Consider the following 16,185-nt stretch of genomic DNA (forward strand, 5'->3'; position numbering starts at 1 on the left):
ATCAGCCAGTCTGCAAAAGAAAAATGAATAAACACACATTTGTCTAAAATCTTTACACCCCCAAAACAGAATTAATACTAACTTTTAACTGTTATGTTCAGGGGTAAATCATGACACCAGAACACAATAATAGATTTATTTAAACATTAGAAGTATTTTAATGTGATGAAAATATTCTCATTAAAGGAAAAAATATTACTTAAGCAGAAGCCGAAGGAAAAAATGTCCTTTAAAAAAGAATGTAAATTTTACCTAGCAATAAACAGATTCTGTGCAATGGAATTGCTAATTTTCTAAGCTAATTTTATGTCAGTCTTAACCCAAACTTGCCTCTGTCCCTTCTCATATTACTACACAACAATGGTTTCTGGGGACATAGAATGAGGAGCACATACTTGGGAATGAACACCTGAAAATTTGGCCAATGGGCTTCAAAATTGAAGTCTAACATTCTTCTGTCTTAGAAGAGTTCAAAATCAGCGCTATACTCTGTGCACTACCCAGTCCCAGGGCAGGAGCTGTAGGAGCAACATCTATTAAACACCACAAAACATACTTAGCCACATATTAACATAGTTCTCTGGAGAGGGCTGAAAAAATTCATTTTATCATGCAGCCCATGCACTTGTATTTCCTCACAAGCATCATAAACCTGCCTTGCAACAGAGTTATCTGCCCAAACACAATACAATCAGACCATAGTTGAAGAGAGAAACGTGCAATAAATTTGGACATCTTTAATATGCTCAGCATCCACACAACTACATCACAGCCACAGATATACATTCTGCCAGTTCTTTTTAGATGCATCTTCAGATACACTTTGGGATGCTTTAGTTTGGACTGGGGTATGCAAGTCACAATTTATTTTCACTTTACACATCTGGACAACACGCATGCTTCCTTTTCAATATCAATGGATTTTACACTGTTTGTTTTTGTTTGTTTGTTTTTTATAAATGCTGTAACTCAGGTATCATTAACGAACTTGCTTTTTATTGTTTACATTTGTTAATGTTTATTGTTCTTATTACACAATCAGAACTGTAAAACATACAGGCTACAAACATGAAGTTCTACAGTCTTTCACAGTATTCCAAAAGCAGCTTAAGCAACCAATGCTGCCTTAAAAACCTATGCCCAAAAGCTAGATCATCAGGCTTGTTAAGTGAACAGAGAAAATGGAATTAGAGTGAACTGATACAGAACCAATCAAAGAAAAAGGGAACAAGTTTCTTATAAAATACCCAATTATACCTTCACACATGACTAGCTATATTACTTTTGGAGAAAGTGATTTTAGCATAAAATACACACATGCTCTTATCTTCTTTTCTACATAAAATCATGTCAACTGCTCAGGTATCTAGAAATACTAGAAAAATAAAAGGAGCACCTGCTTATCCAAGTCTATAGGACATTTTTTGGTAAATAAAGTCTAACAACATAACTAGGCATTTCTTAAGTCTCTACAGTAAAAATACTTTTAAGCATCTGTTTAAAAACTAAATGCAATGGCACAAAATCACAGATTTGTTGATACGCTTTAATTCCCCGTTAGCTGCCCTTGAAGGTATGTTAATGATGGTTTGCACTTGATAATTTTACACCTTTGATTAACTGAGAGCTTGGCTTTTAATTGAATCTTCGTGTTAAGTTACTTAAGCAGTGGTGATCTTTCATTTTTCTCACCACAAATTTTAATGAAGTGCTGGGCTAAAGTTAGATCTAATTTTATTTTAAGTTTTGCTTACCTCAGCTTATATTAAAATTTACTACTGACTAAGACCCAAAAGATGAACACATTCTGTACAGTCTGATAAAATGTCTTAATTTTACTGTAGTAAAATTTCCATTCAGTTTCTTGCTATTTCAAATGCAGAATGACTCTGACTAATTTAAATACATCGTGCCTTTTCTGTGCAATGTAAGATGCATTAATAATCCACAATAGCATGTTCTCTTTCTCAAAAAAAATCTGGTTTACATAAATTCAGAGGCACCTATGTTTAGTAGCTATTCTTTCTGACTTTAATTTAGAAATTATGTCACTTAAAACTTGCCTGTGGTTGGTGGGGCAGGATTTTGGTAAGGGGAAGAAGCCACTGCAAGCTCTCAGATCCAAAATCTGGCCCCACCTCTGGCCAAGGCCAAGCCCATCAGCAACAATGGATGCACCTCTGCAACCAACACGTTCAAAAAGGGGTAAGGAACTGCTGCAAGATCTGCAGGGGAGAAGGGAGGGGGAGGTGAGAGCAATAAAGGAGCAGAGACACCCAGGTTAGTGAGGGAGGAGGGAGCACCAGAGCAGAAGTTCTTCTGCAGCCCATGGTGAGATAGCAGCTGTTCCCTGCAGCCCGTAAAGCACCAGACTGGAGTAGATGTGGACCAGCAGTCCCTGGAGGGCCCCAATAAGGCCAGGGAGGGGACTCTGCTCTTGTGAGACTGCACCTGGAACACTGTGTACAGCTTTGGAGCCCCCAGCACAGGAAAGATACAGACCTGTTGGAGAAGGTCCAGAGAAGGGCCACAGATGATCAAACGGCTGGAGCACCTCTGCTGCAAAGCCAGGCTGAGAGAGCTGGGGCTGTTCAGCCTTGAGAAGGCTCCAGGGAGACCTTTAAGTGGCCTTCCAGTGCATGAAGGGGGCCTACAGGAAAGCTGGAGTGGGGCTTTTCCCCCAAAGAGAGTAGTGACAGTACAAGGGGTAATGATTTTAAACTGAAAGAGGGTAGATTTAGGTTAGATATCAGGAAGAAATTCTTCACCATGAGGGTAGTAGGATACTGGAACAGGCTGTGGCTGCCCCCTCCCTGGAAGCTTTTAAGGCCAGGTTGGATGAAGCCTTCTGCAGCCAGGTCTAGTGGGAGGTGTCCCTGCTCATGAAGGGGTTTTGGATCTAAATGATCTTTATAGTCCATTTCAACCCTAACCATTCTATGATTCTTTGCTGTTGGCTAGGCCTTAACCCCAACACCTCCAAATACATCTGAAGCAAATGGATTAAGACCAAAAAAACAAACAAAAATAGCAACACATAGTGAATTTTCCCTTATCTAGTTACTAAATACAATGCATTATAGCTTGTCTGAGGATTATCAACCTTTAAATACACCAAAATGGAAAAAGTAACCTGACATTTCCATTAAGCTAAGTAAGGCACAGAGCTTCAGATGTTCAACAACTAAAGTCACAAATATTCTAAAATTCTCCCCCTCTAGTAAAGATGCTTTTTAAGGAAAAAAACACTACTTTCCCAACAAACTGATCTGCTAACATTAGATTACAACTTCCAAGAGACAACTACTGATGATGATGCAAAGAAGCAGCTTTTGATCTGAGTGATTTGATTTGATCTTGTGATCTGAGTTACCCACTGTCACCTAAAAAATTTAAGGCTATGTGACTGTCAAAACAGGCAACAGAAGGTGAAAAAAACCTGAGAAATGCCATTAAGCAAACAGAGGCACTTCATAAAACTATGACAGAATGCTGCTGTTCTACGACTCAGACCCACTTCTAGAATTGCTCTGTCAAGAAACCCAACCTAAATTTCTTTGCAAGGGCTGAAGAATATTTTCTATAAGCTTTGTCTTTATGTATGTAGAAGCATCTTTTTCTTTTATGCTAAATCCATAAAATTCAGTTTCCTTTAGAGGACACAAAAAGGTGGTTCATGTTAACATAAATTTCCCAAGAGGAGCCTAAATAGGACCTAAAAAGTAGCCAGTGTAAATCTATAGAAACTACATATGTACACACCGGTATGTAAGGACCACTACCCATAAGCAGCTGCATTTCCTCTTATTTTAAAAGGCAAAGGTAACTACAGGTAGCATTCTGTTTCTTTCACCGTGTGTAAATTGCTATGTTCTCCAATTAGAGGCAAAAAATAAGTTTATTCAGGTTGAAGTTACCTGCTAATAAAACATTCATGCACTACGCACTTTCTGTTGGTTCATGTGGAGGGTTTCTAGGAGCATTCAGTGAAACATAACGAAAGGTAAATGCTTAAGGTAGAGCTTTTCCATGCCAGACTGGCCTTCCGAAAGCTTCAAGGATTGAACAGAGACCAATGAGACAAGCTGTGGAGTCTGGGATGAAAGAGTACATAATAACACCTGGGCTTGATCCAAAGAGTCCTGCAGAGAGATCTGTACAATTTCTTTTTTAAATACTTCTTCAGGTCACCTCCTGAAAATGTAAAACTTATGAAGCTGAGATGTTTCAGCTCCAGATGAAATCAGATTTTGCTTGGGAACAGATAAAGAGGAATCAGAAGGAGGAAAAAGTTGCAGCAGTACATCTCCAAAGAGGTCCAGATGACAATTCTATACCACCATTCTTTGCTTCTTGACAAATTAACATAACTTTGACTAATGCTTCACCTGGTATCTTCAAAATTACCGTGTCCAGTGCTCAAGTGTCACAGATACACCTCCACTGGGGCATATACTAGGCAATGAGCATTAATCCCCTTGTAAGAAACTCCAAGCAGAAAAGAGTTGTCTCTTACCATAAGCAATAAAGACTAGGAAAGAATGAAAACTCAGGGAGATTTTATTTTCCTACCATCAGCAATAAAAAGAAACAAAGATGGCTTCTCAGCCCCTTATGCCTCCACAAGCATAAAGAATCTAATCTCACATTCACAGATTGCATACACACCAAGAGCATGAACCACGGAAAGAAAATACACAAAGAACCACTGGGGGGGCAACTCCACAAAAGCACAGAGGCCTCTGACAAATGAGTACAGGTCAAGCACAGATGCAGTCAGGAGAACTAACTAACTGATTTACTGTCTGCTGATCCATTACGCTCTGACAGTCTCCTTCAGTAACCCTTCAGTGGAAGTTGCAAGATGAGTTTTACAGAACAGCACCATTTATATTCCTGAACATCTGGACTGTGCTAGAACAACAGACAAGAAGCAGGACATAAAGCAACACACTATTTTGTAACTAGCAATACTTCTATTTACTCAAAAAGCATTACATTCACTTAGGCAATAATCTGAAGAAGAACAAGAGAATATTTTAATTTACAACTCAATTTCCTACTGAGGTCTATTTTTCACTTTGTGCTCAACTACATCTTTGATGTAGACTTGGGAAACATTTTTAAGGTACAGAAGGAAAAATAAAGGATGTGATCATTGAGATATATACAGCAGTTAACACAGAAAACCTGCACCTATAAAGGGCAGGCAAAATGTAACAGAAGCATATAATTTACAGAAATTGTCCCAGAAATTGCCATCCGTTTTACTTACGTGGGGATATTTGCAAGAACAAACTAGTATACAGCAATTATTACTGTTCAACAGCTGTACACACTGCAAAAGCAGACTGACATCAACAAGCCTACTGTGTATCACACAGAAGTAATTTATTCTTACTCTATCACAAACAAATTGAAATAACCTAATTAATTTCCCAATGAAAAAGCATTTATACATAGACACTTCTACACTGACTCATATCACTATATAACTTTCATTTTCAAAATTAAATTTAAACTAGTATATATAAAAATCATGCTAAAAAACAGATTAGGAATACCTATGATGCAAGTAAAATTAGTAATCTTATTAAAGGATATGGTCACTATTACATTCATAGTATAATATATTAATACACAATGATACTTCTATCTAAAAACATAAAACCACATCAGTAAGAGTTAGGAAAGCTTATTATATACTGCTGAATGACAATTAAGGGAGAAAATGCTTCAAAATTATTAAAAACCAAGCAATGCATATGTAATAGCACATTGTTTCTTACCGTACTTCTATCCTTCAAAAGCTTTTCTATCACTTCAATTAGCATTTCCTTTTGCTCTGGATCAAGACTAGAGGAAAAAAAATAATTGATTTGGTTAGACATACCAAAAACAGAAAAAAAAAAAAAAAAAGCGTTGTTGACCTTTAGACGCAAACTGGTAACCAAAAGCATTGAAGAAACCACTTAGAGAAAAATCAGGTATTCTAAAGAACTGATTGTGAAACAACTTGACTGAAAATAAACTTAATGACAGTACATGGATGTGAAATGAAGGAGTATAATAATCAGTTGAATAATATTGAGAAGATTGCATTATATCTTCTATGAGTCTTCTAGAAAAATCTTAATACTTAAACTCTTAAACTCATAAAAATTTTAGGATTTAAGAAACATTAAGAAAGCCTGGCCAACTCAGTAGTGAACGAACACAAGGACAAAGCAGAATGACATCTTTGTTATCAATACAATACTTCAAGTAAGACAATTCGTTAACTTTGCTAAATATTGAAATGTCACAAGTATTAAAACCCAAAAATCTGGACACTGTATTCAAGTGCACCTTTAAAAAGCTGATATGCAAGCTAATGAAAAATAGATGGAAGCCCTACAGAAACTATAAAAACAGAGGAGGAACAAAAGTTGCTAACATCTGTACCATACTTTTTATAGAAAAGAACACAGAAAAATCTGCCAGAAACTTCCATTATTGTCAAATTTGCTTCTTAGGTACATAAAGACCAACCTCTCATTCTTATCGTGGATCTCCAAAGTATAGAAGAATTAAAAGCAAAGGCAGAAGAAAACACAAAGAGAAAGTGGGAACAGAGAGCCATCCAGAAGTATACCATTATGTCTTTGAAAAGTAATTTCAGCATGGATTCAAGTACAGGAAGTAAGGAAGAATGTAGTCATTATGCTTGAATAATCTGATCTCCTCCTTTGACAAGGTGGGCTGCTTACTAGATGAGGGAGAAGCTGTGGATGTTATACACTTAGTCTGTACTAAAGCCTTTGACACCATTTCACATAACAATCACTGAAGAAACTGGCTTCTCGTGGCTTGGATAGGGGCACTCTCTACTCGGCAAAAAACTGGCTGCATTGCTGGGCCCAAAGAGTTAACACTGAACAGAGTTAAATCCATCTGGTGGCCAGTCACAAGTGGTGTCCCCTAGGGCTCAGTACTTGGGATCAGTTCTGTTTAACAGCTTCATCAGTTACCTGGACAAGGGGATTGAATGCACCCTCATCAACCTAGCAGATGACACAAAGTTGGCTGGGTGCTGTTGATCTGCCTGAGGGCAGGAAGGCTCTGCAGAGGCATGTGGAGAGAGAGGATGGATTAATGGTCCAAAGCCAACTGTATGAAGTTCAACAAGGTCAAGTGTCAGTTCTTCACTTTGGTCACAATAACCCCATGCAATGCAACAGGGTAAGTGTGGCTGAAAAGCTATCCAGCAGGAAAGGACCTGGGTGTGTTTGCCAACAGCTGGCTTAATATAATCCAGCAGTGTGTCCAGGCAGCCAACAGCATCCTGCCTTGTATTAGGAATAGTGTGGCCAACAGGAGAAGGGAAGTGATTGTCCCCCTGTACTCAGCACCAGTCAGGCCACACCTCAAATACTGTGTTCAGTTTTTGGCCCTTCACCACACTGACATGTCCAACAAAGGGCAATGAAGCTGGTGGGAGGGTCTTATGACAAGTCTTATGAGGAGATACTGAAGAAACTGGGGTTGTTTAGTCTGGAGAAAGGGAGGCTGAGGGAAAACCTCATTGATCTCTCCAAGTATCTGAAAGGAGGTTGTAGCAAGGTGGGTGTCACTCTCTTCTCCCAAGTTAGTGGGGATAGGACACGAGGAAATGACCTCAAGTTGCCCTCCTCAAGGGGGAGGTTAAATTAGGGACTTGATCTAAAAGGCCTTTTCCAACCCAAATGATTCTATTATACTACATTTCAGTTTTAATGCTGAGTGATGAACTCTCCTTATGTACAGCATAACATTTCCGCAACAGATTCACAGAGTATCTCACTGCATACTGCTTCATTACGGGCCTAATTTCTACCAAGACTTGAACATGCTAAAAATATAACAAAACTTTGTTAGAAGCCACCATCAGCATAAGGAAAGCTATCACACATTGTTCCACAGGTAATTGTCTACAATCATTTTTTGTTCCAACATCTATTTTTGTCAAAAACGGCTTGCATCTTCTGCCAAAGGCAGAAACCTTCAGATGAAAAGCCAAAAATATTTTTAATAATCCTAATTTAAAATTTTCAGAATTGGTATAAAATTTACATACAGAAATAAATGAATATTTATTACTAAGAAACCTTGAAAAAATGACAGCTTTGTTATGTGATCAAGAAAATATTCAGTAAAGTCTTTGATACATGAATTGGCATTCTTAGTGATCTGCTCCCACTATGGGAACTACAAGTAGTATTATGGAACCTATTAATACTAGTGCTGGGACTTTTTAAAAGTTGTTTTCCAAATCTTTCTGCAAATAGGTGCAAGAACATAGTGAGGTCTTGTGTTGGCAGAATATACTAATAGCTTTGAAATGCAATCTAAGTGAAACAGGGAAGAGGTCTGACATTTTCAATGATAAAAGTACTCCAATGCATCTGGCAATGTTGATTGCACTGGGCACAAATGTTGTTGCTCACACTATGCCTGAAATCTTTTCTGTTTGATATGTAAGCTTCCTGCTGTTAGGATTGATTGAACCACTAATGAACAAGCTCTTCTAGGTCAGACATCCATCCCAACACCATGACACTAAATGTAAGAAAGATTAGAGTATCGAACCTGCACCCAGAAGTCTGACTGGAGCATTAACTGAACTACAGGATGATCAAACAGGTGAAGATGTCATGGAAATCAAAAAGCAAATGGAGCATACAGGCACTATTAGGATAAATTGTTAGTTCTTCTTATTCAAATGTTCACGGAAGATGGAGTAATTAGATGGAGGAGAGTATACAAATTGTTGACGGATCCTCACATCAAAAATCCATCCCCTCCATAATTCTTATTTTGACCAGCTTCAGAGCAAGTCTTCTGACATTACTTTCTCATTACAAATAGCCTAAAACACAGCCTTGCCAGCACGATATGACCTGTATTGCTAAATTGTACCAGTCATGACCCTCACTGAAACATCTGCTGAGACTGCCTGTTCAAGACTCTTATTTGCAGGCAAGCCAACTGGGCCTGCCTGTGACCAGGTGTGCTGGATTTGTCTGGAACAGAGTTTATTTTCTTCACAGCAGCTTGTATGAGACAGTGTTTTGGATTTGTCCTGAAAACAGTGCTGATAATAGAGATGCTTTAGTTACTGCTGAGCAGTGCTTACAGAGCTGAAGCCTCTTCTGCTTCTCACACCACTTCACCAGAAAGGCTGAGCATGGACAGGAAGCTGGGAGGAGACACAACTGGGTAAGGACCTAACTAACCACAAGGCTATTCCAGACTATACATCATCATGTTTAGCATGTAAAGCTGAGGGAGAAAGAAGGGGAGGCAGGACACTGAGAGTGATGATGTTTGTCTTCCTGAGTACTTCCTATGTATGATGGAGCCCTGCTTTCCTGGAGATAGCTGAACACCTACCTACCTGCTCACAGGAAGCAAGAAAGGAATTCCTTGCTGTGCTTTGCTTTGCATTTGCCTTATCTACTGAACTATCTTCATCTCAACCCATGAGTTTTCTCACTTTTATCTTTCTGATTCTCTCCTCCCATCCCACCACGACGTAAGTTAATGACTACTACTAAATTAACTATGACTACAGGTTAATTTGATAGCATCTTTACCAGCTCCCAGTACTGCTGCTTCTTCAAGTGATCCAGCAAACTAAACTCTCTCCCTTGATCCTGTGGTTCACCAGTGCTATCAGATATGGCATTTGTACAAGTAAATTTAAAAAATGTTCCTGTGCTTTCTGTAAGCAGCTCCCAAATACTACTGCTAATCAGATGCTCACAAAAAATAAACTTTTCAGAGAGCTGAAAGGGACTTAAAATCCATTCCCTCTTGTAAGGTTGCATGATAAGATAAAAGGCTTGTCTGCTCACAGAAGAGTACAGTGGTGCAGAAACCCCAATAGCATCCTGACCAAGCTACTCCCAGGACTCACATGAGAGCACTCAACTCATTAAAATAAAACCCAAAACCAACAAAAAGAACAAAAAGAACAAAACACATACACAATAAAAATGATCAACAACACAAAGAAGCCCCTGCCAGGCTCTTTCAAATGGAAAAGGCATCAACCCTTATGGTCCTGAAATGAAAGTACCATGACTCACAGAGACTCTCCAGAGAACAAGGGAAAATGGTTTTTAAATTACAGAGAAGACTTAGATTGCATGTTAGGAAAAAGTTCTTTACCATGAGCATAGCGGAAAAATGGAACAGGTTGCCCAAGGAGGCAGTTGAGACCTCATCCCTGGAGATATCCACAGTGAGGTTGCTTACTGCAGAGGGTTTGGAATAGATGATCTTTAGAGGTCCCTTCCAACCCAAATTATTCTATGGTTCTGTGATTCAATACCAAGACAAGCATTCTGGGACTGTGGAACAATTGCTACAGGATACTTATGGATGGAATGAAGGGCAGGGAGAGGGAGATATAGATGATTTTGCGATAAAAAAGTGTAAGAAAGTAGAGACAGGTGCAGAAAAGGAGACAGTTGTATGCAAACACTTTGCTGCTCAGTATGCTTGTTTGGCCATGCTCTGCACCTGATGCCCTCAGTCTGTTTTGCCTTCTCATTGAACTCCAACTATTTTCCTGTGCAAGGCAGTCTTCTATTCTATGTGCATGTTTGATATGGAGGTCTAAGCTCCAGCAACTGGAATCAGGCCATGGCTATCAGGGACCTGTGTAAGAACAGTACCAGCAACTAGAGCAAGTACTTGTGTCAGTGTGTGATTGCTAGAGAACAGCAAGCCAGGCTAGGCAGCTTGGGAAGATGGGCACTGAAGTGGGGCCACAGGTCCATACCTGTGGTGTAGATGCATGTGTTTGTGTTTTTAAGTGAGAAAACTGATTTTGTTTACTAGAGAGACCAGGGCATCCAGGCTAACTACTGGAGAAGCTGCAAGGTCTGGAGGTTGACTGAGATACCCATTTGTGTGTCTCAGTCTTTTTGGTTTTCTCCCATCTTTGTCTCCACATAGTGGGAGAAAACTGGAGATGAGGGAATACAAGAGCTAGTGACTGAGTGTGTCCAGTCTGAGTGTGCCCACATTCGTGTCCAGTTCTGGGCCCCTCAGTTCCAGAAGGACCGGAAACTGCTTGAGAGTCCAGCACAGAGTGACCAAGACGATTAAAGGAGTGGATCATCTCCCTTATGAGGAAAGGCTGAGGGAGCTGGGTCTCTTCAGCTTGAAGGAGACTGAGGGGTGACTTCATCAATGTTTATAAATATGTACAGGATGAGTGCCAGGAGGATGGAGTCAAGCTTTTCTCAGGGGTGACTATCAATAGGACAAAGGGAAATGGTTACAAATTGGAGAATAGGTGGTTCTGTATAAATATTAGGAAGAATTTTTTCACGGTGAGGGTGACAGCACTGGAACAGGCTGCCCAGAGAGGTTGTGGTGTCTCCTTCCCTAGAGAAATTCTAAGCCCACCTGGATGCATTCCTGTGTGACCTGCTATAGGTGACCCTGCTCTGGAATCGATCTTTCCAGGTCCCTTCCAACCCCTAACTTTCTATGATTCTATGAAATCCAGCTACTGTGGGATTCAGCGTTTAAGTGAAAGAGTGGGGAGGGGTATGTCTGAGGGGGTCTGTAACAGCAGTTCCGTGGGACTGCAAGTGTTGTGTGCTTGTATGTGCCAATGCCAGCAACTGGGGTAATCCAAGACCAGCTCCTGGAATCATTACTGAAGGATCTGTATTGTACATATAGGTCCATTAATGGGCCTTCAACATTACCAGTGACAGTGCAACAGAGTAAGACGGTGTTGGTTTTGTCTGCACGAGTGCTGCTTTATGTCTGTGGTGATCTGTAAAGCTGGCTGCATGCATGTGTATTGCATATGTGGGTGGGCACACACATCAGGGATACATACTCAGCATTGGTCTGAGGGAGCATGGAACTGCACCAGCCTCAGGCCACCCGATTTAGAGTTCCTAACTGCTCTCACCCTTCCCTTTTTTGCGTAGGAAAAATAAAAGGGAAATTAGCAGTAGACTAAATGCCTATCTCTGTTTTGGAAAAACACAGGTTCTGTTGTCACCACTTGTGTAAAGCAGTACCAACCTATTCATAAGTACTCTTCCACAATAAGAATTTCTGAAGAGGGAAGAGGAAGATTTGGTTTTACATGGATAAAACTTCTGTTAGTTAGTGTTCATTTGTCTCCTGAACTGCAAACTACAGAAAGTGTCTTCAGAATGAAAGATACAGATGATAAACACAAAAAACTTCAATTCAACACCCAGAGTAATAATTGATATGCAGATGTCAGTAACTGGCATATTAAAAATAAAAGACAGTGTATTAGTTTCTTTTTGTATCTTTTCACAGTTATCCTGTTATTCTAGCAAGGAAGAAACTTGCCTCAATTCCAACCAAATCTGTTGAGTGACAGAATCTCAACATCCTTTAAGAAACAGATCTGATATAATTGAGACATGCCATCTACCAGGAGTTACAATAAACATAGCCCACAACCAGCCTTAGAACTGCTTTTCAGTTCTTGCCAGAATCACTTACCTGTATAGTTTTTGGATTGCATGGGCTGCATTCTTCCTCACATAAGGAGATAAATCAGAAGATGCTTCCTTTATAGCAAGCATCATAATAGGAACAATAATTGGAACACGGATACTGGATAAAACTCTTAGAGCACTTGCACGGATTAACTGATTAGGATCCTAAAGAATGGGAGAGAAGAGAAAATGTAAAGATAGTGCAGAAATGCATCAATTCTCTGCACTGGTTGCAATAATTAATAACAGCACATAAAAATATTTAAACCTATCTGTGACTTCAGCTTACAAGCTCAGGCCATGCTACTAAGAGTGTCAAACAAGAGTGCCAAAGATCATAGAATAAGCTTTCTACACCCACAACAACAACAACAAAAAAGAGTAAAAGAAAGAAACAAAGAAAAATCTGAAAAATTATGAAAATATGGAAATCTGCCAACAAGTTTTTCAGTAGTTTCTTTTGTTGCTGAAAATCTCAGCTAGCTTGGCCCCCACCTCTGCTTCTTTTTTGAGTTACTCAGAATCACAATATTTGTGTTATCACATCTCCTGTTGCTCCTGCTATCCACAACTTTTAAGTTATGCAATAAGAATAGTTCACTGTATATATATCTCATGAAAAGCACAGGATATGAAGTCATTTGAATGTTAGCTTTTCATGGTAGTCACTAACAGCAAAGGTAGTACATACGAGACTGAGATAAAAACAGGAAGAAAGGCAGAAAGCTCTCTTGTCAGTTATGGAATGCTCCCACAGTTGCACACCTAGTGCTCTGATTGCAACATTTTCCAACAAGATGCAGGATGTGGGTCAGTGACATGATAGAAATCAATTATGAATACAGAGATGCCTCAGAAGAGTGCAAGAAAAAAATAAAACATTGTCATATTATTAAAACTGGCCAAAATTAAGGATAGAGTCTTAACAAATATTTGTTTCCTCAATGGTCACATTTCAGACAACCCTAATCTTTGTTCCCTAATTCCATTCCCCACTGTCACGCCCCACACAGACCACCCTGTGACTCAAACAGATGCCTTGATGTCTTCAGAAAAATCTTCTTTCAGGGTAGTGATTCGAATATAATGGATAAAGGGAGAAGAAGCAAAAGAGGAAATGGCATGGGTAGTCATGCACTGCACAATGGGTATGCCAGTTATTAAAAAGAAAAGACCTGCTAACAAAGTTAGAGCTATTTTCATAAAATATTTTCATGCTCCCCACCCCGTGAGTCCCAAAGACTGTAGGACACATGATAACCACAAAACTGGATTCTCACGGTCAAACCTCATATCAAACCTCTCCTTAGGTTGCATGGCTCAGAAGAGTTCTGATGTTTGGTCAGCTATTTCCTTCATCTTTGCTTGAGCTTCTTCAATTGATGTGGTGGCATTATGTATTATGATACAACATGATGCGTTAGTTAAATTTAACATCCCACAGACTCCTTGTTCCTTAATCAGTATCATATCCAAATCATTTTTGAGACTTGCCATACCTATAAATTTAGTTCTCCAAAAGCACATCTAGTTCAATTACTCAAAAATTGTAGCTGCCAAGTTATGTTCTCTAACACAAATCAAAGTCTTTTAAGAGTTACATAAGGGGTAAATACATTTTACTACAATTAAGTAAGGGGCTCTTGACAGGATCACTAGGTGGATTAAACTTAAAGGCTTCCAGTGTTGCACTACATGACAAGACTCACATTAGGTTTGATAAATCTTGGGCAGAGGTGGCAACAGTCTTTGGAAGTTCCATACACCAATTTACTGTTACCATTTTCTAACAGTTTCTCTTTGTGCAACTCCTGCAGGGGGTGCAGTGCCAGACAGCACAGGTTTCACGACCTTAAAGGGTCCCTTCTGAATTATTGTTTGTGACTTTACAGTTTTCTCAGCTTCTTGCAAGGTGAGACTAAATACAAATAGCCCTTTTTCCCAGATGGGATAATGTTTTTCTGCATCCTTAAAGTTTCAGGAATAAAATACAATGGGGCGAGTTGGACCCTCTGTTCCTTGCTGCCATATGTGCATTGATGCTCCATGGACTGTAAAGGCCCACTCAATCTGGAGTGGATCAGAGGGGTGTATCAGGCCTAGGGCCTGATATACTCCTGCTTCAAAAATTATCAGTTTTAATGCTTCCTCATGAATGGAGTTCCAATTCCAGGCACCTCTTTTTTGTGTTACATCATACAGAGGAAGAGCTACACCAGAGATATCTGGAATATGTTTCCTCTAGAATACTAATAGGCCTAGGGCATGTTGCAGTTCCTTTTTGTTTTCAGGTAGCTTTATTTGTTCTAAGGCAGTCAGGGTGCTGGGAGGAATACATGCTGCTCCCCCTCTCCACCATATGCCTAGAAACCTTACCTCAGGAGAGGGAAGTTGCACTTTCTCTGCTGGAATCTGAAGTCCTAGACTCTCTGGCTGAGTGACAATTTTTGCTTGGGTTTGTCTACTGCAACTTGGACTCTCCTATTAATATGTCATCAATGTATTGGTACAGCCTAATTCCCTCCTCAGGACTGACTTCTCTAAATGCCAGGGCTAAGGCATAATGTGCCAAAGTAGGGGAATGCCGCTATCCTTGGGGCAGATGAGTAAGGGTGTATTGAATACAATGCAAATTTATCCTTATCACTCTCCTGTATAGGTACCATGAAAAACATATCCTTTACTTCAATCATAGCCAGAATTTGATGAGACTGCCCCTATATGGTGGAAATTAGTTCAGTTATATTAGGTACAGCTGCAGTCAGGGGACTGGTGCTTGCATTTAGGAGTCGATAATCAATTGTTAGTTGCCACTTGCCATTTGGTTTGCGAACCATGGAGTTATAAGGAGAATGAGTTTGAATAATTACTCCTTGTTCCTTCAGTTCTTTTATTACCAGGGTGATTCCTTCTCTTGCACCCAGTGGCAGAGGATAAGGTTTCACATTTACAACCTTGGATGTGGAAGTGTAGGGACAGTCTGCAAGAGCCTTACAAGGGCTGCAGCAGATCCAAACTTCCACTCCCTTTCTGGTGAGTCTGTCCGTGCTTTCCCTTTTAATAACTCTAACCCCACAGTGTTTGTTGGGAACACACACAATATCATAGTGGTCACGGTGGGCGTGGTATCTCCGGTCAACAAGCATTTTACTCAGGCTGTAGCCTGGAATTTGGAATACCCAAACATCCTTGACCTGTATCTGTCTTGTCAGAGACTACCCCACTTCATTCGGCAGTGCTGGCATTTAAAGCAGACATCTGTGCTCCTGCATCTACCAAAAAATGACCGGAGTCTTGAAGGGACCAAGAGGAAAAGTTACTAGTAGATCCTGCTCCTCATTTCCAGTGAGCCTCTGAAAGTGCACCCACTGGCCAGCCCCCAGCTCACTTACTGGGAATGGCGCAGGGAGTTTCCCAGCTTCAAAGGGTTAGCAGGTTCCTCCCTGGGGGCAGTAGGAATAACTGACCCCTGAGATACACTGTCTGCACTGTCTTCCCTCGGAGGCTTCCTATCTGTTGGCTTCAGCAAGTTTTCTCTCTTCTGTGGGCCCTTATCTACTTGCCTCCACAGCTTTACCAGAGTTTGCAAATTAAGGGGCAGCGTTCCATGCATTAAATGTCAAGGAATAGCCTTTCTTGATCCTTCCTCCCATATTTT

General features: G+C 40.0%; 1 protein-coding gene across 4 annotated transcripts in view; it reads right to left on the reverse strand.

The window, feature by feature from the left end:
• AP3B1 (adaptor related protein complex 3 subunit beta 1) overlaps positions 1 to 16,185 on the reverse strand; it is a 156,648-nt gene that overhangs the window by 111,313 nt on the left and 29,150 nt on the right. For all 4 annotated transcript variants that reach the window (XR_011723146.1, XM_071729834.1, XM_071729836.1 and 1 more), the window contains 2 exons: positions 12,532 to 12,692; positions 5,790 to 5,856 (listed from right to left, as the gene is read on the reverse strand). Coding sequence is in view for 3 of the 4 variants with exons in the window: in XM_071729834.1 (XP_071585935.1) it covers positions 5,790 to 5,856; positions 12,532 to 12,692 (228 nt within the window). In the remaining variant the exon portion in view is untranslated. The remainder of the gene's footprint in view (positions 1 to 5,789; positions 5,857 to 12,531; positions 12,693 to 16,185) is intronic.

The sequence above is a fragment of the Heliangelus exortis genome, chromosome Z, assembly GCF_036169615.1.
Source record: "Heliangelus exortis chromosome Z, bHelExo1.hap1, whole genome shotgun sequence".
NCBI lineage: Eukaryota > Metazoa > Chordata > Aves > Apodiformes > Trochilidae > Heliangelus > Heliangelus exortis.